The sequence below is a fragment of the Desmodus rotundus genome, chromosome 10 (genome assembly GCF_022682495.2).
Source record: "Desmodus rotundus isolate HL8 chromosome 10, HLdesRot8A.1, whole genome shotgun sequence".
NCBI classification, from domain to species: Eukaryota; Metazoa; Chordata; class Mammalia; order Chiroptera; family Phyllostomidae; genus Desmodus; species Desmodus rotundus.
Window position 1 is genome coordinate 16,577,087 of NC_071396.1, and position 25,040 is coordinate 16,602,126.

Genomic DNA, 25,040 nt, shown 5'->3' on the forward strand with positions numbered 1-25,040 from the left:
GTAGCGTAGGTTTGGTTGACTGATGGCACTGCTTTGTTAGACATCATCTGTACAAAGCACACAAGCCACGGTGACAACTGTGAGCAGGACAGAGGGAGTCATTATGCAACCGGCACCACGTCACTTCAGGAAAGAGAGGGTTTCTGCATCTGGTTGGAGATGGTGGTTTCCCAGTGGTGTGACTGTACTTAACGTCACTGTGTGTCCATTTAAAATGGATCAGCACAGTGAATATTATTAGTGAATGTATGTTTTACCACAAATATCACACCAGTACTGATGAGAGGTGTGCACATGTTTTCCATGAGAGGTGATGCCTCCTGACCCTGCAGGGTTGGGATGGAGTCAGGGCTGTAGGCAGGGGATGGTATGGAAGGTCATTCTAAGGAGCTCACTTTGGGACAATAACCTCAGAAAGAGGGGACTGCCACAGGAATGTTACTAGAAAAATTAAATCTGGGAAGAGGGGGAGCCTGGTCCAGGATTCCTGGCCACCAGATCCCTGAGATGAGAGCATGTGTAGGGTAAATGAAGGCATTCTGGCTTCCTCACCCAGATGTCTGGGTAACTAAGAGAAGCAGTTTCTCATAACCTTGAGAATGGGCCTGGTAAGTAATGTTCTCATAGCCCAGAGACTGTGTCCAATAAATGGTTTCCATGGCCTTGAGTGGGCTCACATGCATAGAATGAAGCTCTGTTGTATAATCTGTTGGGTTCCAGTTGGCTTTGTCTATATTTGAGTATATAAGGGACATGGGACTTCCTACTGGGGACACAGAGAGAGGGCAGGAGACACACAGGTGACATGCAGGGACATGCAGGGAGACACAGAGCTAGCAGCATGAGTTAATTGCCAACCATTGAGTAAAGACATGTAAGACATCTGAACGACTCTGTGAATGTTCTTCCATCAGTCTGAATTCCATGAACCTGTCTGGCATTGAAGGGTAGCAACACAGCACGTGTTAGATGGATGTGTGTGGACAAGGAGATAGGGTGAGTCATGTCCTGAGAGGGTGCAGAACATTTCAAGGACACGGATGTCTTTTCAAGGGAGATGCGATGTGTGTGGTGTGACATTAGGTCCCAGCACTCTCTGACTCCAGGCATCACAAGGATGACGGTGGGGATGCACAATTGTCCATGACGCTCATCACACACAGGACGGTGCTGCACAATATGGACCCTCCCTTCTCAGGAGACACTTTGTCCCCATGAATTGTCACTGTTCAGTGTACCCAAGGCATGTACACAACCCTTCCCTCTGCTCTCACCTGATGTGGGAGTGAGAAAAATGATAAGACCTTCAACTAGTTCCTCTTATCTGGGGTCATGGTCTCTAAAGTTCCTTGAAAACTGGGACACAGAGATGCCCAAGTGTCACCTGGAATTTGTCTCTGGGCAACATCACAGGGACAGGTGAGAGGCCGGCATGTCCAGTCCGAGGGACCCAGGACTAGGTGAGGACACACGTCACTGGGCATCCCTGGCCATGGCAGGGGCTCAGTATCCTCTCCCACATTGGTGGAGGGGAAAGGAGTGGGTTACAGAGCACAGTGTCCCCTGGGGCAATGGTGTGCTGCTCGCTGAAGGAGTTGTTCTCACTGCTTCTCTCCCTAAGAATCCACCTCACTGTCCTTCATGCCGGTCACTGTTGGTCAGCGCCCAGGGCTCCTCACAGGCGACTCCCAGCACCTGCAGGGCATTGGTGCCATCCCCATCACAGACATCACCTTGGTCCCATTTGGCTGCACCAACCCCTCACTCTCAGCTGTCCTGTCAACAAAGGAGCAATCTCCTGAGACATTTGTCACATACAGAAATCTCATGTCTGGTCCATGGGTGTCCTCAGTCTGTCAGATGTACCCCAGTCCTCACTGTGTTATGCTGCAATGGGAATGTTCTGTGTATGGAGGGTGAGTGAGACTCGGGGAAGCAAACCTGGTTTCAAGCATTCACCAGGCAGTTAAATCACACCATGCATTTCCACTCAGTTTTTTGATTTAATGAAAGATACACCTAGTCTGCTCTTTGTTTACACTCCATTTGTAATCTTGGCCCATCATGAGCTCCCAGTCCTCTTCCCCAGGACATCAGCTTCCAGAAACTCGCTCCAGGGCCTCAGGTGAATGGGGGAAGAATGGTTCCAAATTGACTCCCTATGACTAGGAATCAGGTCAGATAATCCACACACATCTCAGAACTCCTGCTGGCCCCAGGTCAGTGTCTGTGTCTCTGGGAGAAGGTGACCCCTGGGTCTCAGAGCCTCATGTGGTCTAGGAACACTGGGCACCTCCTGAGTGCCTCACCAGAGGGAAAGGGCTGCACTGCCCTGGGGGAAGTGAGCTTAAATGAAGGACCCAACATGTGTAGCACCTGTGACAGCTGCAGGGCCAGGGCTGGATGCTGGGCAGCAGGTCCCTACCAGAGTGGCCTGTTCCCTGCAGCTGGACTGAGACAGAGGCTGCACCTGCACCACCACTTGCAGGCCCTGGAGATCTCAGCCTGGTGAAGGGAAAGACTCTTCTTCACTTTGTAATAATTTCAACATCAAATATTATTTTACATGAAATTATGATTATCCAGTCTGGAAATGATGAGTCTACTTCATGTGTTTCCTTTGACTGGGAAGATGCTTAGGCATAATGTTAATCTCTTTCAGTATCCATGAGATTAAAATAGTGTGACCCTCTCATCTTGATCAGCATTGATTTTTAAACAGAAAAATGGGGGGTCCCTTATCTGGAGTCCAAGGTGCTTCATAACCTAAATGCTCTCCCATTCCTGACCCACAACATGGAGTCCAATAGAAGAAATGCTGTCGGGACCCAGAAATATATGGGGCAGTGACCTCAGTCCCTCCCCACTTATGAGAACAGAGTCCTCCACATGCAAATTTATCTCCCAGCTCAAGACTACGTTCTCCTCCGTGCTGTGGTGGCTCACAGCTCTCTTTTCACACAGGGCTAAGGTCTCTGAGGAAGGCAGAGCTCTGCTCTAGAAGATGAGAATTCTGGGTCTCCTTCTGTGTCTAGTAAGAGTCCCCTTGGGTGAGTATCTCAGATGTCAGACATGGTTTTATAAATGTAAATGTGCCTTTTTCATCAGCCTCTCTGGAGGCCATGACCTATGCTCTTGTAAAGCAGAGGACATGCAAGTGTGCCCGCTTGCCCATCAGAGCCCAGACATGTGTTTCCTTGAAGCAGTACTGGGCACTGAACAGAAGAGAGGACACCATTAATTAATGTCACCTAGGAATTTGCAAAATTGTTATGTAACATTCCTTGTGCACTAGGCCAGAGAGGCCCATTGAAAATATGGGACCCTTGTGAAGACTCAGAGGAGATTACTGAGGGTGAATAAGGCAGTACTGCGTGGCATCAGAGCTCACCAAGATGACTTCAGCAGACTAAGCTAACAGCCAGCCACAGGATACCAGTCCTCAGTGATCGATCTTGCAAATGATTTTTCTCCATCTTCATCTTGGAGAACAACCGACTGCAGTTTGCCTTTTATGGGGGAATGTTGCTGACAAACATTTACTGACACAAAAACATTTATTTGTCTCATCAGATTACTGTGAATAATTTCTTAGAAAGGATGTTTGCTTTATGCAGGTCCCAAGTGTAATAATACATGATAATGACAAGATCAACATAGAGAATACATATGCAGTGGCTGAAATGAGTTGGTGACACACAGACCTGGTACAGCTGATAAATTCTACACAGACCTAAGGTCCTGGGGAAATGGGGACTTTCTCAGTGTTTTCTCCATAGGAACCACCTGTCACATTCCCCAGACAGCAAAAACTGAAACAGATGCTCTCGTCTGTCCCTGGAAGTAAGTGAGAACTCAGTGCCTGCTGGGCTGCTGGATTTGAGGACACAAAGCCCCCATGGGGAACGTCAACACAGCTCCTCCATACTGACCCTAAAGAACACTGCTTTTGAAAGGAAGCCTGGGCAACAGGCAGTGTCAAAATTGTCACCTGTGATGCCTTGGCCAGTGTGGGAATGTCCATGAGGGACAAACTTAAGACCAAGGTGCAGGAGGAGATAGAAGTGCAGTGGAATTAGGGCCACATGCAGGGGTCCTCAGATGGGACCTTCAAGCAGAGAAGCCTGATGACGTCAGGGGCCGCAAAAGCCCTGGAGAGCTTCAGGAGTCAATAGTTTTGGTTAAGACAGTGCATAGGATAGTTTAAAGGAAGGAAGCCCCTGGTGCTTACTTTATGGACAGTGAGACATCCAAAATTTCTATGGGCAGCTGTTGAAGGAAGCAGACACAGGATAGCTGTTGTCATAACTCACCTTGTGTGAAGGCCCAGGAGCAGGCTGCCCAGGGCTGGAGAAAACCTCTGTCCCAGCTCCAGAATCCCAGCACACAGGCGGGAAGGGCTTAATTCCTCCTTCTTCACCATTTGTCTCTGTCACTCCTTCACTGGAGTGGAGGATATCCAACAGCACTGAGGAAAACAATCTACTTTACTGGTCCATGAACTCAAAGTAAGATCACGTGTAAACACCCTATGGCCAGACACAGGAATAACTTTCAGCCAGATCTTTGGGCACCTTTTGATCTACTGAAACTATCACAAAACCCAACAGTCACAACGAAGCTATTTAGGGGAAGAGTTTCTCAGATCCTGGTAATATGTGTCTGCCTAATGCATTTAGATGGAGAAGCAGCCACTTCATACTGATCTCTTTCTTAGATAGCTGCATGTGGAATGTCAGATGCAGAAGGAGCTCCTGGGCCAGAGATGAAATGAAGCCTTAACCTCCACGTGTCCCACTCCTGCAGAAACCCTGTGTCTGTTAATGTTCACCCCTCTCTCTCCTCCTGTACACAAGGGAAATCTGAAGTGAAAGTGGGGATTCTCTCTAGTTTGATGCAGGTGTGAGAATGGAGCCACATGGATGAACAATAAGATCCTGAACCAGACTCATTACCTGACATGATCCAGTCACTCCTGACTTGCTGAAAAATCTGTCCTGCTCTCAATAGACTCCTCAATGAAGTGACAACATTTTCAATGCCCCCCCTGTGTATGGCATCATCACTCTAGACTTCTGTACCAAGGAATAGTTGGTGGTCCCTCTACCTGTGCATGATGTCAACTGGGTTTGCTGCCATGAACATGGAGTTAAGTCAATGGCCATCACCACCAGGGTTTTTTGTCTTCTGGCACTGTGTTCATATGCCTCTGGCATCTACTGTTCAGCATTCATGTATCCTGCTGTTGGCTGGCTTGGACTCTGAGTTGTGTGGGACTGCCACACTGTTGTGTCTTGCAGAGTCACAGACTGGGTTCAGAAAGTTTGGTGATTCATTAGAATATGAGAAAACAAATGTATGTGACTCTGACTTTGGAGCATGCGAGAATGTTTTCCTCCTGTGACAACAAGCCTCTGTAACTCAGACACTGAAGAGGTCAGCACAGAATCATGAAGGGAGTGAGGCTCCCAGAGGGAAACTGCTGTGTGGAGAATTAATCCCACAAGCATCAGGAAATCAGCCTTTAATCTAAAGCTGGTGATCCTGGGGTGATCCCTGTATTCAATGTGCCCTGAGCGCTTCCTGCAGACTAGCCTTCTTGTCTCCTGGAGAGGTTCGTGTCTGGGCTCACACTGACTTCCCCTCACTGTGCCTCTCACACAGTTATACAGGGCCACGTCCTGGGCACTCAGGTTGTTCATTTGCAGATAGAGTTTGTTTTTTCCATTGTCTCTGGAGATAGTGAATCCATCTTTCACAGAGTTGACATAGTATATGCTTCCAACAATACTATTAATGTATGAGACCCACTAATGTATGAGACCCACTAATGTATGAGACCTAAACCCTTCCCTGATGCCTGGCAGACCCAGTTCATTTCACAGCTACTGAAGGTGAAACCAGAGGCTGCACAGGAGAGTCTCAGAGACCCCCCAAGCTGCACCAAGCCTCCCCCAGACTCCACCAGCTGCACCTCACACTGGACACCTGCAAACACAAAGATGTCCTGGTCAGCAAACTGTCACTCATCCATCGTCTCTCAGTCATATCCACTCACATAATAGATGCCTCTCAGTCTCCAAGAATTACTTCTTAAAACAGCAACAAGGAAAATCCAGATGAGCAGAAGCTCCATAGTGAGTGGTCTGTGTTCTGTGCTGAGCAGGGACTGGGAACACCTGGAAAACCTGGGCTGGGTTCCTGTCCCAAAACTGCAGGGTCAAGGCTGGACTGCTTTTCATGAGCTGAAGGGTCCTATTTGCATGTTCTCCTAAAATATAGGGAACTCTGGGGTAAGAGGGTGGCAAGAAAAACATGGCCATAGAGTGTAATTTGTCCAAGGGTGCATGTCTGTTATGAATCACTCCCCAGCCTCGGGCAGTTTGGTGCAGTAGCTCTGAGTTTCATCCTGTTACTAGAGCTTGGGGATTCAATCCCACATCTGGGCACAGATAAACCCTTGTCTGGGCATGTACAGGAGGCTCTCTCTCTCTCTCTCTCTCTCTCTCTCTCTCTCATCTCTGTCCTTCTCAACTTTATCCCTTTCTCTCTAAAAGGAAAGAAAAAATAATATTAAAAAGTCATCACTTCCTACATTTGGTACCATTCCTCCCCACTGACCCAAGTGCTCCAGGAGATGGATACATGATCTAGGAGAGTAAATTGTCATAAAGGAAGAGGGATTTAAAATGAGAGATGCCTTTGAAACTCACCAATAATGAACTCACCAAAAGAAACCCACACTCATGACCTGAAGGTGAATTAAAAGTCCAGGATGTTTGTGTTCAGGAGATGGGAAGTTCCATCTGACACTGTTTCCCCTACATCAGAGTAAATCAGAGCAATCAGAGTAAAAACTAAGAATAGAGTTTAGTGCCATGGCACATCGGATGCGGTGGAGCTAGTGCTGAATGTACAGCGGCCTCACTGCTTCACTTTTGTTTTTATTCTCTAGACTCCAGGGTAAAACCAGGTACAATTTTGGGGGACACAGAAGAGACTCAGTCATGACTAGAACTGCTTAGCTGAAAATATAGGTAAGGGCTGTCGAGTAACAATGTTAAAATTATAGAAATTTCTTATGGAAAATCTTGGTGTCAGTCACTAATGTGAAATAACAGGTGTAAATACAATATTATTGATGTGAAGGTCATCATCTTTCTTTATCCATTGATCACAGAGTAAATCAATAATTTAAATAGCTTTCCTTTCCTGCAGCTGGTGGTTCTAACTTTCTATGAAACTGGTCACCCATGGCAGTTACCCTACTCCCAAAATTACCACCTGTGGATCTGTGGGCATGTGACACAGATCTAATCAGAAGAGAACAGGTCGTCATGGGTTCATGAGAAGTAACTTTCAGAAGCTTTCTCTCCTCGCTCCTCCACATGTTTTCATGTCTGCACTTGATCCCAGGAATACTGTCATCTTGTCCATAGGAGATGGGCATCACCGGAACATGAAGTCACATGCTGCAGGGGTCAGTGTGCAGAACTGGGAAGAGATACTCCCAGGTACATGGATGGTGGGGTTCAACAACCCTGGAGTCAACACTTCTGGAATTCTTGTTCTTTATGTTGTGATTTTTCTCCACATGTAGCAAGTTCAAGTTGTTCTACGTCACTTTCCCCAGAAATAACCTCAAATTGTAATCTAGTCATTAATATAAAAAAGACTGATTTGGAAACTAACCCATCTTATTTACTCAGCCATAAAAATGAAATCTTACCATTTGGGACAATACGGATGGACCTAGGGGGCATTATGTTGAATTAAATAATTCAGACAGAGTAACACACATGCCATACAATCTCACTTCTATGTGGAATCTAAAGAACAAAATAAAGAAACAAGCAGAATAGAAACAGACTCATAAACCCAGAGAACAGACAAAAGATTTACTGGTGGGAGGATATTTGGAAGTCGAGATGGAAAAGGTGAAGGTAAAGGGGCTAAGAAGTACAAATTGGCAGTTACCTATTGAACACAGTGCAAGGAATAAAGTGAATAACTTTGTAATGGCTATGTGTGGTGCCAGGTTGATACTTGATATACTGGGCCATCATATCACACATTGTATAAATTTCTGACTACTCTGATGTAGGCTAGAAGTTCATATAAATTAAGATATAGAATGTCAACTGGAATTTTAAAAAAAGGAAATTAACTCAAATTCCAGGGAGGCTAAGTCTAGGGTGTGAGTGAAAGTGTGACAAGCAGGAGAAATAGCTGAATTCTAGGACTGTGCTCACACCTTTTATGTTTACTGGGGACCTCGTGAACATCCTGTATGTTTATTGGAGAATCCCATTGAGAACCTCGACATAGTATCATTTTCCCGTGGTTCATCATTCAGTAACAAACTGGGGGTTGCTAATCAGCACTTAAGACAATAATCTTGCTTGCTGAAGGGCCTTTCCTGTTACTTTTAGGGATTTCAACTACATGTGTGATAAACACCCCATGTCCCAGTGGTGTGCGTGTTTGTCATCCTGGGCATCCACCTCAAGCTGTTGCACATCCCACTGCCTTCTGTCACGTCACCTACAGTTGGTGCTGTGAGCATGCTGCCAAGTCAGTGACTGTCACCAACGGCATTCTTTCTCCCACAGTAGGTGGTTCATACGCCTCCGGTGCCCCCTATCCACCATGCACATGTCCTGCTGCTGGCCATCTGTGTGGGGCTGGGCTGACTGTAGGGCCCAGCAGAGTCTCTGGTTCGAATCAGTTGACACGGGTCAGAAGGTTTCAGAACGCATTGGAATTGGGCACAAGAGAGTCTGAAAGAGGCACTCTGCCTTTTGTCTATGTAAGAATGTTTTGTTTCTTTACAATAGACGTTTCTAACTCAGAGGCATCAGAGGCAAGAGAAGAATTAGGAACCCTGAGGGGAACTATTAAAGGAAAAAGAAACCAGACAGGAAACCAGCCCAAACTTTCAACTACACCTGCTGCTGGGAGAGTTCTTGTGTTCAGGGACCCTGCACGCCCCCTGGTGGTCGCAGTCCCTCCTGCAGGGAGGTTGGTGTCCACTAACACTGAATTCCTCACTGTGTGTCTCACACAGTAATAGAGGGCCATGTCCATGGCTCTCGCGCTGCTCGGTGTTAAATAAAAGTGGCTCTTGGAGGTGTCCCTGGTGATTCTGAGTCGGGATTTCAGCGTTGGGTTGTAGTCTGTGCTTCCCCCACTCCATACATCACCAAGCCACTCCAGCCCCTTCCCTGGAGACTGGCGGGCCCAGTGCACAGCGTATCTCATTAGAGAGAGTCCAGAGACAGTGCAGGTGAGAGACTGCAAGGGCTCCACCAGTCCTGGGACAGACTTCTGCAGCTGCACCAGGGAGAGGACACCTGGGCACAAGGGACATCGGTCCCTGTCAGTCACGTGCAGTCACCACCATCCCATAGACCTGTGTCTGACATCAGAGACACTCACCCAAGGGCACTGTTGCCAGGCACAGGAGGACACCCAGCTTTCTACAGCACAGCTCTGTCTTCCCCAAATAACTGAGTTCTGCCTGAGGAGAGAGGTGAGAACCCCCACAGCCTAGGTGAGGATTCACCTTGGAACTGAAAGAGAAATTTGCAGGTGGGGAAGCCTTTCCCATAGGTGTAGAGAGATAGAGGTCAGGTATCCTTGTCATTCTAGGACCTCTGTGGCTAAATATCTTCTCGTGAACTCACTCAACATGTACGTCAACGGTAGGGGATCACCTTGTTTATGAGACACATTGGAATTAGATTAAAGGATGGCCACACATTTTGAACATAAGGAGAAAGTGTGGACGAGATGAGTCAGTGACACTTTTAAATTCTCAAACATCTTTCAAACAGAATTAATTTTTAATTAGCATTTTCTCACATTTCCTGCACCCTCAAACTCTAATATATCCATGGTTTCTGAATTTTACATCATAATTTAATATTGAAACCATGTGTCATTTGGTATATAAATTAAGCAATGGAGCAAAGCCATTTTCAGTGCCATATTTTTTACCTTGTGATATCATTTTGATCTATGTAACTATGGCCCAAGAACAGGCAGATGGGACATTCTTGACTCTTCACGTTGGAGGTTTTGTGATTGTGGCTACCACTCCCTCTGCATCATCCCTTATACAAGCCCAGGGCACACTGCAGAGGCTCCAAACTAATCACATCAGACATAGTCACTACTTTACAATGACACGGACTCCAGCCAGTGGTGTCTGTGGTGTTGTGGATGTGATGAACAAAATCACATCAACTGCAGAAGTCTTGTGGAGAAAAGGAACGGCATGGCCATTCTCTGAGTGAGAGAATGCCCTGACCCTTGCCTGGACAGGCTTTTATTGCTTTCTGGGAGCATTACATCAAGGAAGGTCCTCATTCGTCAATGTCAGGCAGTAATGATCAAACAATATATACCATTCAAAGAACTATGAAGGATTATTCTGAGTCAGGGTCAGTTAGCTAAAGGGAAATAAAACTTTGGGAAACAAACTCATTTTATGCTTGGACCCTTATCAGAAAATTGAGGGCATTCTCAGCAAAGCAGGTTTCACAGGATTTTATGCATTCTTTCTTAGGCCTGATCGCCCTGGGGAACCACCTGTTCCTGCCCAGGGCTGCACCACCCTCCAGCATTGTTTCAGGCTTAATCAGGCAGGGGAAGTAAAGTAGCCAAAAGACTAGGAGACTTCTTACAGACAGAATGAGGCCCTTGAAAAACTGATGGGTGAGGGTCCCTCACCCCTTTTCTATAGCCCCCTAAGTCTTTCCCTGATGGCTGCTTTGCAACCATGCCTGTCTTAGGTCATCCCTCCCTTGAAGGATCTTACCCATCATTTACTAAACAGTCATCTGCTTGGGGCCAAGCAGGGTGAAGTAAAAGGGGGCAGAGGCAGCACCCTTGCTAGGAAGATAAGCTTTGTCTCCTTAGTGGCTTAGGGTACCAAGGTCCTTCACTCAGCCTTAGTCATGGGCGGTCAAAGCTTTGTTCCCAACATTACATGGAACGAAGATCGTCAATGAAAATAGTAACTGAATGTCTAAAATTCAGTATCTTCAAATGCAGAAATGGAAATGTCAGGGGATTTACTGACCTGTTTTCTCAGCCTAGTGTTGTCAATGAGGTTGGAGTTCAGAAGGAGGGAAGTAAAGAGAGCTCCTAGCACAGATTTGCCTCCACCCTGACAGGGAGGAGAGGGCACCTCTGACTGGAGGGGCCCTGGTGATGGTGTGTCTGCGTGAGGAGCCACAGTTTCATGGGACCAAGAGCCCTGTCTCAGCCCACCATCATCATAATCATTAACATCATCATTGTTATTATTCGATTGCTTATAACTGTTCTTAATCTCTGTGTACATGGTGATTGTCCACACACAGAGACACAGTATTAGAACATAAACCAGGTGTGTCCTCTCTAGATGCCAATGGGAGAGTGAAACCACAGAGGCCCCACCTGTCATTTGACTTAAGGCCTTCCAAAAAGCTGATGACTTGGATGAAAAAATGGAACCCACCCAAGAGATTGAACCAAGACCATTGTCCAATTCTATTGTCAACATTTATTTTTTTTAATTTTTACTTATTTTATTTTATTTATTTAAATTCTTTTTTGTTATTCAATTACAGTTGTGTGCCTTTTCTCCCCATCCCTCCACCCCACCCCAGCTGAAACCCCCTCCCTCCCCCACCTCCACCCTCCCCCTTGTTTGGTCCATGTGTCTTTTATAGTAGTTCCTGCAATCCCCTCTCCTCACTGTCCCCTCCCCACTCCCCCCTGCCTCTTGTTAGATTGTTCTTAGCTTCAATGTTTCTGGTTATATTTTCTTTCCTTTTTTCTTCTATTTATTATGTTCCAGTTAAAGGTGAGATCATATGGTATTTGTCCCTCACAACCTGGCTTATTTGACTTAACATAATGCTCTCCAGTTCCATCCATGTTATTGCAAAGGGTATAAGCTCCTTCTTTCTCTCTGCTGCGTAGAAGTCCATTGTGTAAATATACCATAGTTTTTGGATCCACTCATTTGCTGATGGGCACTTAGGTTGCTTCCAGTACTTGGCTACTGTAAATTGTGCTGCTATGAACATTGGGGTGCATAGGTTCTTTTGGATTGGTGTTTCAGGGTTCTTAGGGTATAATTCCAGCAGAGGAATTGCTGGGTCAAAGGGCAGTTCTATTTTTAGTTTTCTGAGGAAATTTCATGCTGTTTTCCACAGTGGCCTCACCAGTCTACATTCCCACCAACAGTACACTAGGGTTCCCTTTTCTCCACATCCTCTCCAACATTTGTTTATGGATTTGTTTATGCTGGCCACTCTGACTGGTGTGAGATGGTACCTCACTGTGGTTTTAATTTGCATCTCTGTGATGGCTAGTGATGCTGAGCATCTATTCATGTCTCTGGGCCCTCTGTATGTCTTCCTTGGAGAAGTGTCTGTTCAAGTCCTTTGCCCATTTTTTAATTGGGTTGGTTGTCTTCCTCTAGTGAAGTCGTGTGAGTTCTTTATATATTTTGGAGATCAGGTTCTTGTCTGCGGTATCATTGACAAATATATTTTCCCATACTGTTGGTTCTCTTTATAATTTGGTGCTGTTTTCTTTAGCCATGCAGAAGCTTTTTATTTTGATGAGGTCCCATTTGTTTATTCTTTCCTTTATGTTCCTTGCTTTAGGGGACATGTCTGTGTGGATGTTGCTGCATGGAATGTCTGAGATTTTCCTGCCAATGTTTTCCTCTAGGACTTTTATGTTGTTACAACTTATATATAAGTATTTATCCATCTTGAGTTTATTTTTGTGTATGGCATAAGTTGGTGATTGAGTTTCATTTTTTTGCACGTAGCTGTCCAGATCTCCCAACACCATCTGTTGAAGAGGCTGTTTTTGCTGCATTTTATGCTCCTGTCTCCTTTGTCAAATATTAATTGACCGTAAAGCCTTGGGTTTATTTCTGGGCTCTCTGTTCTGCTCCATTGGTCTATGTGCCTGTTTTTATGCCAGTACCAGGCTGTTTTGATTACAGTGGCCTTGTAATACAGTTTGATATCAGGTATTGTGATCCCTCCTGCTTTGTTCTTCTATCTCAAAATTGTTGCAGCTATTCAGAATCGTTTAGGGTTCCATATAAATTTCTGAAATGTTTGTTTTATATCTGTGAAATATGTCATGGGTACTCTAATAGGGATTGCATTGAATCTATAAATTGCTTTGGGTAGTATGGCCATTTTGATGATGTTAATTCTTCCAATCCATGAGCCTGGTACATGCTTCCATTTGTTTGTGTCTTCCTTAATTTCTTTCTTCAGTGTTGTGTAGTTTTCTGAGTACAGGTCTTTTACCTCATTGGTTAGGTTTATTCCTAGGTACTTTATTTTTCTTGTTGCTATATCAAAGGGGATTTATTCCTGATTTGTTTCTGCAGTTTCGTTGTTGGTGTACAGGAATGCCTTTGATTTCTGAGTATTGACTTTGTATCCAGCTGTTTTGCCAAATTCATTTATTAGGTCGAGTAGTTTTTTGGTGGAGTCTATAGGATTTTCCATGTACACTATCATGTCATCTGCAAACAGTGACAGTTTCATTTCCTCCTTTCCAATTTGGATGCCTTTTATTGCATTTTCTTGTCTGATTGCTGTGGCTAGGACTTCCAATACTATGTTGAATAGGAGTGGTGAGAGAGGGCATCCTTGTCTTGTTCCTGATCTTAGTGTGAAAGCTCTAAGTTTTTGTGCATTGAGTATGATGTTGGCTGTAGGTCTCTCATATATGGCCTTTATTATGTTGAGGAATGCTCCCTTTATTCCCACTTTGCTGAGTGTTTTTATCAGAAATGGGTGCTGTATCTTATCAAATGCTTTTTCCGCATCTATTGATATGATCATGTGATTTTTGTCTTTGCTGTTGTTGATGTGATGTAGTATGTTTATTGATTTGCGAATATTGTACCATCCTTGCGTCCCTGGGATGAATCCCACTTGGTCATTGTGTATGAACTTTTTAATGTATTGCTGGATGTGGGTTGCCAATATTTTGTTGAGAATTTTAGCATCTATGTTCATCAGCGATGTTGGCCTGAAGTTTTCTTTCTTTCTTGAGTCTTTATCTGGTTTTGGGATTAGGATGATGCTGGCTTCATAAAAAGAATTTGGGATTCTTCCATCAGTTTGGATTTTTTCGAATAGTCTGTGAAGGATAGGGGTTAGCTCTTCCTTAAATGCTTTGTAGAATTCTCCTGTGAAACCATCTGGTCCAGGGCTTTTGTGTGTTGGGAGTTTTTTGATGATTGCTTCAATTTTGTCTGCTGTTATGGGTCTGTTCAGGTTTTCTGCTTCTTCTTCATTCAGTTTTGGAAGATTATATTTTTCAAGGAATGTGTCCATTTCACCTAGGTTTTCAAATTTCTTGGCATACAGGTCTTCATAATAATTTCTTACAATCCTCTGTATTTCTGTGGTATCAGTTGTAATCTCTCCTCTTTCATTTCTAATTGTGTTTATTGGGATCCTCTCTCTTTTTTTCTTGATGAGTCTACTTAAAGGCTTGTCGATTTTGTTTATCTTTTTGAAGAACCAGATCCTGGATTCATTGATCCTTAGAATTGTGCTTTTCATCTCTATGTCATTTAACTCTGCTCTGATCTTGGTTATTTCCTTCCTTCTACTTGCTCTGGGTTCTCTTTGTTGTTGTTCCTCGAGTTCTTGTAGGCATAGGGTTAGGTTGTTTGTTTGAAATGTTTCTATCTTTTTAAGGTAGGCTTGTATTGCTATGAACTTCCCTCTGAGAAATGCATTTGCTGTGTCCCATAGGTTTTGGGTTGTTGTGAGTTCATTTTCATTTGTTTCCAGAAAGTTTTTGATTTCTTCCCTAATCTTGTTCTTGACCCATTCATTGTTTAATAGCCTGCTATTCAGTCTCCATGATTTTGAGTGTTTTGGGTTTTTTCCTTTGGGGTTGGTTTCTAGTTTCAGTCCCTTATGGTCAGAGAAAATGCTTGATATTTCAATTTTCTTGAATTTGTTGAGGCTTGCTTTTTGTCCTATCATGTGGTCTATCTTTGAAAAAGTTCCATGTGCACTTGAAAAGAATGTGTATTTTGCTTCTTTGGGATGAAAAGCTCTATTTATATCAGTAAAGTCCATTTCATCTAGGGTATTGTTAAGTGACACAATATCCTTTTTGATATTTTGTTTGGAAGACCTGTCCATTTTTGACAGTGGAGTGTTAAAGTCCCCTACTGTAATTGTGTTGCTGTCAATATCTTTCTTGAAGTCCTCCAAGATTTTTTTTATGTATTTGTGTGCTCCTATGTTGGGTGCATATATATTTACAATGTTTATGTCTTCTTGGTGGATTCTTCCTGTGAGCATTATGAAGTGACCTTCTGGGTCTCTCTTTATGGCCCTTTTTTGGAAGTCTATTTTGTCTGATATGAGTATTGCTACCCCTGCTTTTTTTCCCTGTCCGTTTGCTTGGAAAATTTGTTTCCAGCCCTTCACTGTCAGTCTGTGTAAGTCTTTTGTCCTGAGATGGGTTTCTTGTAGGCAGCATATGTGTGGGTCATGTTTTCTTATCCATTCAGCTTTCTATGTCTTTTGATTGGAGCATTTAATCCATTTATGTTTAAGGTTATTATCGATAGGTAGTTATTCATTGCCATTTTTTCCTACCTGTGTTCCTCTCTCTTTCACTTTTCCTTCCTTTCCTTAAAGCAGTCCCTTTAGCATCTCTTGCAGAGCTGGTTTGGTGGAGCTGTATTCTTTTAGACTTCTTTTGTCTGGGAAACTCTTTATTTGGCCTTCTATCTTGATTGAGAGCCTTGCTGGGTAAATAGTCTTGGTTGCAGGCCTCTGGTTCTCATTACTTGGAATATTTTTTTGCCATTCTCTTCTGGCTTGGAGCGTTTCCATTGAGAAGTCAGTTGCTAACCTTATTGGAGCTCCCTTGTATGTTACTTCCTGTTTCTCCCTTGCTGCCTTTAAGATCCTCTCTTTGTCTTGGAATTTTGCCATTTTAATTATGATGTGTCTTGCAGTGGGCCTCTTTGGGTTCCTCTTGCTTGGGACTCTCTGTGTTTCCTGGATTTGTGTGACTTTTTCTCTCATCAGATTAGGGAAATTTTCCATCATTACTTTTTCAAACAGGTTTTCTATCCCTTGCTCTTCTTCTTCTCCTTCTGGTATTCCTGTTATATGGATATTGTTATGTTTCATGTTGTCCTGCCTTTCCCTTATTCCCTCTTCATTCTTTCTAAGCCTCTTTTCCTTTTCTTGCTCTTTCTGGGTGTTTTTTTCTACTTTGTCCTCCAGCTCTCTGATCCGATCCTCTGCTTCATCAAGTCTGCTCGAGAAGCACCTCGAGCACCTCTTTCCCTTGGCTTTCATTGGATTTGGTTTGCATAGGAATACAGAGCGTATACATAAAGCTCACCAATCACTGCCAGCAGTAAATTACAGGGAATTTTGAAATTCCTTGAAATTATTCAAAAGATAATATTCAAAGAACTAGAAGGGCTTATTCTGAGTCAGGGTCAGATAGATAGAGTGACAGAAAAGGGCCATAAAACTTTGGGAAACAAACTCATTTTACGCTTGAGGCCTAAATAGCTAACATAGATTAACCTGAGGGTATTCTTAGCAAAGCAGGACTCACAGGACTTCATGCATTATTTTTCAGGCCTGATTGTCCCTGAGAGCTGCCTGTAATGGTATAGGGCTGCATGCCCTTTATCTGGCATTCTTTCAGGCTTCAGTGAGGCCAGGGAAACAAAGTAGCTGAGATAGTAGGAGACTTCCTGTAGTGGAATGAGGACTCAGTCTATAACAAAGCCGAGGGGTGAAGGTCTATCAACCTTTTTCTGTAGTTCCCTAAGTCCTTCCCTGATTGTCCATTCATGACTCTGCCTGTCTTAGGTTGTTCCTCCTTTGAGGAATTTTACCCATCATTGGCTAAGCAGTCATCCACCCAACTGAGCAGGTGGATATGAGAGAGGGGATAGGTTTTTGGCTCCTTAGGGGCTATGTCCATAAGAAGTTCTTACTCAGCCTTAGCCACGGGGGGTTACAGCTTCTGAAACCAGGCAGGGAATTTCCCAACATGGACCCTCTACTCATGAGAAGCAGCCCAGCCCCAACCCTCGCTGCTCCGGGACTGTAGCCTAGCCTGAGATTTCCAGCTGTTGCCAGTCCCTGGTCAGGACAGAACACAGACCACTCACCATGGAGTTTGAGTTCAGCTGGGCTTTCCTTATTGCTATTTTATGATGTAGTTTACAGAGCATTAGAGACACTGACTATGTGAGTGGATATGACTGAGAGGAACAACAGATGGGTGCCAGTTTCCTGATATGACCTCTGCATTTGCAGGTGTCCAGTGTGAGGTGCAGCTGGTGGAGACTGGGGTAGGCTTGGTGCAGCCTGGGAGATCTCTGAGACTCTCATGTATGGCCTCTGGATTCACCTTCAGTAGCTCCCATAAGCACTGGGTCCACCAGGCTCCAGGGAAGGGGTCGGAGTGGATTTGTAGAATGAATACTGGTGGAAATATCACATGATATGCCAACTCTGGGAAAGGCTGATTCACCATCTCTAGAGACAATGGCAAGAACACACTGATCCTGAAAATGATCAGCCTGAGAGCCAAGGACACAGCCACATATTACTGTGTGAGAGTCACTGTGACAGAAAGTCAATGTGAGCCCAGACTCCAATCTTACTGAGGGAGACAGGAGGGTGGGGCTGCAGGACTTACTCAGGACACCAGGGGGCTCTCAGGAACCCAGAGCACAGAGACCAGCAACAGGGGCAGGAGAGGGCCTGGTGGGGGGAGCAGGGATTTCATCTCAAAGCTCTCAGCTGCATCCAGGGACATTTGTTCCTTCTGTGTGGCTCTGCCTTGCCCATGTGGCTCTCAGTGCAGACAACAAAGGAAGAAGTGAGATTGTCTGTTTGCAGATGAGATTCTCCCCTGTGCCTGCGGACCTTTCTTTCACCACATTCCCGGTTGTCCTTTTTCCCCTTGGCAATGAAACACCTCCAGGGCTCTTGTCTTTCCCATGGTTGGACATGTTTCCGACAAAGAGGGAACCAGCTCTGTCCAGACCCCTGTGTGCTGAGCTCAGCCTCCATTCTCCCAACATGCACAAAATGTCCTCACATGTGTCCTTCACTCTGACATTCACACATTGCCCCACTGGGATTGTGATCACCCCCCAGGACCTCCACCCCTCAGATCCCTCTCCTCTCTGCCACATGCTCTGTCTTGCTGGGCATTGACTCCCCATTACCCCTACGTGATTAGTCACAGATGGGAAGTTTAAATTATGTGGACAGTCATGTGTCTCAAATTCACCTCCTAATGTCCGCTGAATTTGTCTGTCCATCACGGACTCCCCTGGTCCTTACATTTGTGGGAATTTTTGGCTTTTAAATTTCCGTAGGATGTGCCTGTGCTGCATGGAGGGCATATGTAATTTTAAATGTCAATGAAAGTTTTATTTTCATTAATTTTACATCATATTGTAAAATACTATTTTGTTGGAAGGTCTTCAGATACCGAGGGAGACTGGCTGTCCAGCCATGCAGGCCTGTTGTGAAAATGGTGTCTGGCACTCACATGGCTCATGCTGCACATGCTGTGCCCTGCTCTGAAAGGTGCAGGTGAGGAGATGGGGCATGACCATGTATGGGCTCCCTTGGGGGGTCAGAGGCACTGACAGCCACATTGCTTCTTTTGGGGCTGACTGTTACCAAAGGATTGTAGCCTCAGCATGGGGAAGTGTGCTCTCTAGGGTGACACTGGTGTCACTAGGCAGTTAGTGGGCCACACTCACCCCACCACCCACAGACAGGCCAAGGGGAAGCATGCCAGGTTGGTTGGGAGGAGCACACCATTGCCCTGAACCTGAATTGTTAGAGAAGAAGAGGTGCCTACAGACTGAGGATGGCCTCAGTCTGGAGTGGCAGGACTGCAGTGACCCATCAGGAAGTGGCCCTGAAGGAATCTATGGCAATTGTCCCTAGTCCTGGGGCCAGTGGCCACAAGTTCAGACCAGCTACTGAGCACGTCTCTTCTCCAGGCCAGAGTTTCGGGCCCAGAGAGCATTCTGAAAGGCTCATAAAATCTGTACAGACACCATGATGTGATGTTTAAGGTTTATTTTGGAGGGCTGGTGGGAAAATGCCCACTCCTCTCACGTGTCTATGATGTACAGCAGGACCCCTGTGCACGTGGAGGAATGTAAACATCAGCTCCACAGCTGGTTGTGGTGATTTTTTGCAGATGTGTCTTCTATGTTGCCTATAGTTGCATAGGGGTCAGAAAGCTGCTTTGTTTTTAATCAGGTGTCACTTCCTTGACTGTAGTGGTCTTGATGGTTCTCGTGTTGGTGGCCACTCCAAAAAGGAGGGCAGCTATGAAGGCATACATGCGCCCAAAGACCACCCTCAAGTACACCACAGACATGTCACTTTGCCTCACTGACCGCATTCTTCTTGGAGGGGGTCCGCTGTCGACACTCCCTCCAGCACCTTTGTGGATGCACTGGGGAGGGTCCCAGCCTACGTGGCAGTGGCAGTTCCTTTTACTGTTGCAAATTCCCCTGAGGTTGCATTTGGAAGGGTGGCAGTCATAGTTTATGGCAGCCACAGAGCCACTGCATATACTGTTGTTGCAGAAATGCCCACCACCACAGGGTGTACCAAGTCTCACATGACCAACATCAGTCGTGTATGACCCAAGGTGTAAATCCAACCCAAAACATAAGTACCCCTCTAACACAGACTGATGGAATCCAACGTGTTCTTGCAACCTAGGCAGATGTGTGACATTGGTACACTGTAGGCGTCCACATTGAACATCAGTGTTAGCACAACGCATTAATTTGGCATCACTATCACTTGTACACTGTCCAAATCGGTGTCCCCTTTTATTTATGAGGTAGCAGGAATCTGCACCTTTCACTGCGCCTTCACCAAAGATCTCCTTGCAGTGCATAGTGCGGTCAGTACAATTTCCATGATAGCAGTAGCCGTCTTCACTACAGGGGGTTCCATCTTGTAGATAAACATCTTCAGGGCAGGTGAAGGTCTGCCCAGTGCAGTACTCTGGAAGGTCACATATGTTCTGGATTGTCCTGCAGAGTGTCCCCGGAGGTGAGTAGGTGCAGTTTGTGCAGCACCTGCCTGAGTTACAAGCACTTCCAGGTGTAAAGCTGCAGTCACTTGTGCAGCAGGGGTTGCTGTAACACTGCTTGAAGGAGCCACAGTCACACTGCTCTCCGTCATCCACCACAGAGTTTCCACATAGAGCCAGTGTCAGGCTTCTATTGAAATACTGAAATTCAGTATTGTAGCTGCAATGTTTCCTATTATAATTAACTACGTTGCCTGCATGCAGCATGGAACAATTACTGAAGGCATCTGTTATGAGAGGGAACCTGTACATGATGCAGGTGGTCCTTCTCTGACAATAACAATAGTCATCATCGTAATACAGACCAAAACTTCTCGCAGTTAATTGGGTGGCTATAATTGATAACAAAAAATAATGTCTTGACAAAACACTCAGCATGAGGAGATTAATGTTATTGCATAAACTATATAACGCTGGTTGAAAAGTAAGTTCATGGGGCCCTTCTCTAATAAAAACTAAGCTTGTATGTGGCCTAAGAAGATTATAAATGTTATTTTTATAATGGGTTTGAAATGGACTCCTTGAATTCATAGGGTTCTCCATGTTGGTTGGATCTCTCACATTATAAATGATGAGGGAACTGATGTAGTACCTTACATTAATACCTTGGAACATAGAGTCAACTATACTACCTAGACGTACCAGGAATTGGACACATGTTGACATATTGTTGTATAGAGTATAAACTGAATTGGAACTTATAAGACATCCTTTGAAAAATCCTTGGTGGCTTGCATACATCTTACTGCTGAGCCTGGAGGCTGCACTGGCATTCACTTGAGAGAAAAGGGAGCGCCTTTCTTCTTTGTACCTCAGTGTATATGTGGGTCCTGTGGCATTGGCGTCTGCCATTATCTGAGAAACTATGTGTTCAAACCTTTGGGAATCCTTGAGGGGTTTGATTTCATAGGCAAGGTCATCCAACTTCATCATACCTATCAGGCCTCCATAGCAGGTGTCCACGGTGACTGTAGAGAAAGGAACCTCCTCCAGGTAGCCGAAGTAGTAACAGTCAAGAGGGACAAAGGGGTAATCCACCTGCAGGGCTCCCTGGTCATCCTGAGTCATCATCACCAGATGTCGGGGCCAAAACAGTTTCTTGCGCCGCATGTGGATGACATGTCTCTGCCCCCCAAAACTCAGGCTGTAGGAGAGCCAATCTGGTGTCTGAATGCCTTTGCCGTGGTTCAGCTCTTTCCTTGGAATCACCACCTCGGAGGAGATGTAGCGCCATGAGGGACGGCCCTGAGAATGCTGGGCTGGAGCCAGCACCACCCAGAGCCCAAGGAGCAAGAGGGGCGTCCTCAGGGTGACCAGACCCTCTGACTGCCTCATGTATCCACACAGGGACAACTGTCAGGGGGAAAGGAAAAAGAGAGGATCCTCAGAGAAGCCAGGTCCCAACCATCTGTCAAGGCCACTTACTACCAAGGAGATAGTGACAGAGAATCTACCCAGGGAGGGTCCACTGAGGGGGCTAAGTAACAATGACAGGGTGTGGCAGAGGGTGGGGCTGGACATGAAGTCAGCTGGGAAGTCAGTGTGAGTCCAAACACAAACCTCGCTGAGGGAGACAGGAGGGCTGGGCTCAAGAGACATGAGGTACTCAGGAATACCAGGAGATAGATATCAGTGTCCCTCAGGAGTGTTCAGGAGCACAAGTGACATCAGTGTCACCAGGGGGCTCTCCCAACACAGGAGGCACTCAGGAACAGCAGAGACATCAGTGTCACTAAATGGAGGGGTCCAGCTCAGAAGCTGCTTCCTAGAGGGGTTGCAGAAGGGCTTCCTTTTGGGGTCAATGACTTCTTCTCCTCCTATTGCGTCCGGGGGCAATTTCAGCTTTCTTTTATGTGTCTTTAATTTCTTCCATTCTCTGCAGGCAAGAACATAGGAAGTAACTGTGGTTGCCTTCTCATCTAGTCCTCATTGTCACCCTATGGCCATACAGTCTGCTTTTCCTGGCTGACAAACATGTTAGGAATTCTCACTGTGCCCTGAATGAGAATGATTCTCCCACACTCCAGTGCAGTGCTGAGGCAGTGATTCTGAATCTATGTGCTGAGTCACACTCTTTTCTTCACACAGTGCAGACCATCCCACGTGAGATTCATCAGCCCCATGCTTTCTGTCCTGTAAGGATCCCTGTCCTCTTTGGGGGCAGTGAGCCACTTGCCTCTCCCCCGCGTGCCTGAATTTTGATGCTCAGAGTTTAACCCCTTCTGTCACTGCCATCAGTGTCCTGGATGGGGGAACACTGAGCCTGGGAACAGACCCAGCTCTCAGTGTGTCCCCAAGACAGAGGCAGGAGGCCAGCACAGAGATGGAACCCTGTCACAAGGCTGCTAGGAAGCATTTTGAGCAGGTCTCTGAGCACGGTCCTGGGGGATAAGACCTACGAGGGTCTCAGCTTCACATGCAGAACTCACGTGGATCACGAGAACTACCTGGGTGTGGACCTGATCCCCGCCCACCCTCTCTTGTTCATCCAGGATCCCCAGAAACCCACCTCATCATCATCCCCTGTCCTCTACTCTCCAAACACTCACTAAATCTGCCCTAGGTATGAAGCCCCATGTGGCTGGGTTTCTTCTCTCTCCTTTCCAGCCCTGGTACATTGTACCTTAAACACAACACCCCTCATCCCCTCATGTCCATCTCCTATGTCAGTCCCTCCATGAGAACCCAGGGCCAGTTATACTCAGGTGACCTGAAGCTTGAATCAGCCACCCTCTGAGTCCATGTTCAGCATACACATGTGTATCCATGTCACTCAGACACTACTGCAGGGAAGGCCTGTTTCAGTTGGGGACAGAGCTGACTAGTGACCTCAAAGCACCTGCAGCAATGCACACAGGTGCTGAGAGAATCTCCGGGTGGCCCCCTGAGTTGAAGAGCATCATGCTGGACAAGCCTGTGAGCAGGTGTGGTCAGAAAGCAGTCAGAGAAAGGCTGGGTGTCCTGTGGCCAGGGCTGGGAGTAATGCCTAACAGATATTCACCTTTGAGAAGTCACACTTTGTGGTCATGTCCTTCATGTCAGTGTCCAACCCCAGAGTTTCCTGTAGAGTAGGAGGACATGCAAATAGAACCCCTCAGCTCATGGAAAGCAACCCAGCCCCAACCCTGCAGCTGTGGGACAAGAGTCCAGCCTGGGATTCCCAGCTGTTGCCAGTCTCTGCTCAGGACAGAACACAGACCACTCACCATGGGTGTGAGTTCAGCTGGGTTTTCCTTATTGCTATTTTATGATGTAGTTTACAAAGCATTAGAGACACTGACTATGTGAGTGGATATGACAGAGAAACAACAGACTGGTGACAGTTTCCTGACATGACGTCTGCATTTGCAGATGTCCAGTGTGAGGTGCTGCTGGTGGAGTCTGGGATAGGCTTGGTGCATCCTGGAGAGTCTCTGAGAGTCTTTTGCTTGGCCTCTGAATTCATCTTCATTAGATACCATGAACTGGTACCTCAGGCTCCCAGGAAGAGCCTGGAGTGGGTCTTATACATTAATAGTAGTGGTGGTACCACAAGTTTTGCGAACTTTTTGAAGGCCCTATTCACCATATCCAGAGATAAAGTGAAGAACGAGCTCGACCTGCAAATAAACAGACTGAGAACCAAGGACAGGGCCATGCATTACTGTGCAGGAGACACTGAGAGGAGAAGTCAGTGTGAGCCCAGATAGAAACCTCTGTGCAGGAAGGGCTGTGACCACCAAGGGGTACACTGCACCCCAGGGGGCATTCAGAACACACAGTGATTGATCTTGAAATTGATTTTTCTCCATCAAGTACCTGGATGCAAAATAACATGAAAGCCTGTGCTTTCATTTGGGAACATTTGTGACAACCGTTACTCTAAAGATAGAGATTTAATTGACTGATCAGATTGCTATGACCATCCTAAGCATAGAAGGATGTTCTCTTGATGCAGGTCCCAAGTGTGACAATACATGATAATGACAAGATCAACACAGTGGATTCATATGCAGGAACCAGAGAAGGGGATGGAGTGGGTTTGTCAAATGAATTCTGATGGAAATACAACATACTATGCCAACTCTATGAAGAGATGATTCACTGTCTCCAGAGACAATGGCAAGAACACACTGTACCTCCAAAGGAACAGTCCAAGAGCTGAGAACACAAACATGTATAACTGTATGACAGACACAGTGAGGAGAAGTCATCATGAACCCAGTCACAAACCTCCCTGAAGAGAGGCTGTGACCACCAATAATTGCTCCGGGTCCCTGAACACAAGGAGCATTCCTGGAGAATGTGCACTAAGATGTTTGGGCTGGTTTCCTGTGCGGGTTCCTCTTCCTGTAACAGTTTCCTTCAGGGAACCTTTCTGGATTTCTGATTCTGTGCACACCTTTGAAGTCTGTGATTCAGGAAACTCTGATGTAATAAAAAACAACAATCTCTCATGTCTCTTTCACACACTCTTGTTCCCAATTCCAATGAATCATCACACATTCTGACCCACGTCATCTGAATCTAACCAGAAGTTCTGCTGGACCCAACAGTGAAGACTAGCACTACACAGCTCGGCATCCAAGCCTGCCAGAAACAGGACACATGCATGCTGGACAGCAGGCACTGGAGGCATATGAACCCAATGCAAGAGGAAAAAGACCCCTAGTAGTGATGGTCACTGACTTGGCATCATGGTCACAGCACCAAGAGCAGATGACACCAGACAGAAGCAGAGACACCCACCACAGCATGGTATGGATGTTCATGCTGAGAAAAAGCAGGCACACCAAGGGGACATGGAGCATTCATCACTCACATAGTTGAGATCTCTGGGAGGGATAGGAAAGACAAGTCCCATCCCTTCAGCAAGTCAG

At 45.8% G+C, this 25,040-nt stretch overlaps 1 protein-coding gene across 1 annotated transcript; it reads right to left on the minus strand.

Annotated features, from left to right (window-relative positions):
* Positions 1–1,629: 1,629 nt before the first annotated feature.
* LOC112306094 (disintegrin and metalloproteinase domain-containing protein 20-like) lies at positions 1,630–21,516 on the minus strand. Its single transcript, XM_053913121.1, has 4 exons — positions 20,928–21,516; positions 19,367–20,513; positions 15,963–16,011; positions 1,630–1,695 (listed from the first exon to the last, which is right to left on the minus strand). Exons 1-4 carry the CDS (start codon positions 21,514–21,516, stop codon positions 1,630–1,632), a joined length of 1,851 nt encoding a protein of 616 aa, XP_053769096.1.
* Between the last annotated feature and the right edge of the window lie 3,524 nt (positions 21,517–25,040).